At 37.9% G+C, this 1,442-nt stretch overlaps 1 protein-coding gene across 1 annotated transcript; it reads right to left on the bottom strand.

Annotated features, from left to right (window-relative positions):
• On the bottom strand, window positions 1-1,442 carry Phum_PHUM303900 (cyclic-nucleotide-gated cation channel, putative; the record flags this gene model as incomplete). The annotated part of the gene is made up of 5 exons (XM_002427181.1): window positions 1-241; window positions 345-557; window positions 628-856; window positions 934-1,115; window positions 1,187-1,442. Coding segments are annotated over 5 exons (1,121 nt in total), but the record flags the coding sequence as incomplete, so codon positions are not given.

Here is a 1,442-nt window from a genome sequence, read left to right as displayed (position 1 = left end):
AGGCGAAATGTTCTTAAAATCGAATTGAAACCGATGGAAAGATATAAAAAATCTAAAGGGAGCAAACAGAGACAGTCTATGTAAAAAGTTGTCGAATTCATGTAATGATTTCGAAGTTTGGCAGCATCCGTTTGCAGAACCCCATCTTCGAGATAACCCGTTCGAAAGTGAAACACAATGTCTATTAAATACAACAAATCTGACATGTAGTCTAAGCAAAACCACAAAACTATTGTTTCACCTGTAAAAAAAAAAAAAAAAATTCAATTTTGTAGTGATCGTGTTTGAATATTAAAACAGTTTGTATGAAAAAAAAAAAAAAAGAAAAAAAAAGAAAAACTCACGATTAATTTCTTGAAACGCGAATCTGTATATAATGACCCAAAAGTTATACAAAAAAGCTAATGATACTATAATAGACCAGTAGTAGCACAACCGACCCGCTGGGTCAAATACAAAAGACCAATTTGGCGCAGCGACATGTAGCCTCATGTGTGACCTTAAAAGTCTGTCGCTTTCAGTTGGAGTTAAATTTCCCTTTTCTTGTTTTTGTACACCTGAAGGAAAACAATAAATATGTACGTGCATCTTTATAAATTGAAACAATTCAAAAATAAACATCCTTACTTAAATTTCCTCCTCCACCCGAGCTCCCCTTTTCGCTCCAGTTTTTGCTTCTTAACAATGGTTCGCTTCCACAAGCCGGCAGAAGAACGACACTCGGCGGTAACTTGAGCCTTCCACGAAGATCTTTTTTTCTAGCTTTTTTTCTCAAATCCAACTCACTTGCAGTCGAACTAACGGCAGTAGTTCTATAAGCTGCAGTTAAACTATCTCTTGAAGTTGAAAAATAACGCTGGAAAAATACAAATTTTAAAATACGGTTCGATGTCAAATACCGTACAATAGCAAGCGAGGACGGATCCCAAGTACCTGATTTTGTTTGCTTTTTCCCAACTTGCAACTGACCAAATCTAGCAAACTTTGTTTTGAAACAGATCTCGAGGTTCTTCGACCCCCCGTTTCCGTATATTGTACTGGACTACCAGAATTGAGTCGCGTACCCGATGCACTCAACCGCTCTCCTATCATACGTCCTTGACTAGTGATAATACCTGGTAAAATATAATTTTTCTTTTAATTTATTTGTTATCATTCGCATGAAATAATAATAAAACCAACTAACCAGGCACCAATCTAGGCCCGTTTGCAGTTGACTGCAGAGGTCCACTTCCATATTTGACTTGACAGGGTTCTGCATTGGACACTATTGCTATCTCGTCCAACTCGTTATTCGAGTTGCTATTATTGAATATCGAACCTCTAGGATTAGAACTGAAAAGCCGAGTGCTGGATGATGAATTGCACCCAGTCGTCTCTCCACACTGTGTAGAGTTCTTTTGACCTCGAAGTGTCGCCACCAATCGTTTTGCAGTGGACAT

This window comes from Pediculus humanus, genomic scaffold (assembly GCF_000006295.1).
Source record: "Pediculus humanus corporis 1103172107692 genomic scaffold, whole genome shotgun sequence".
NCBI classification, from domain to species: Eukaryota; Metazoa; Arthropoda; class Insecta; order Psocodea; family Pediculidae; genus Pediculus; species Pediculus humanus.
The sequence above is the reverse complement of the archived record's forward strand: the minus strand, read 5'-3'. Positions and strand labels throughout refer to the sequence as shown.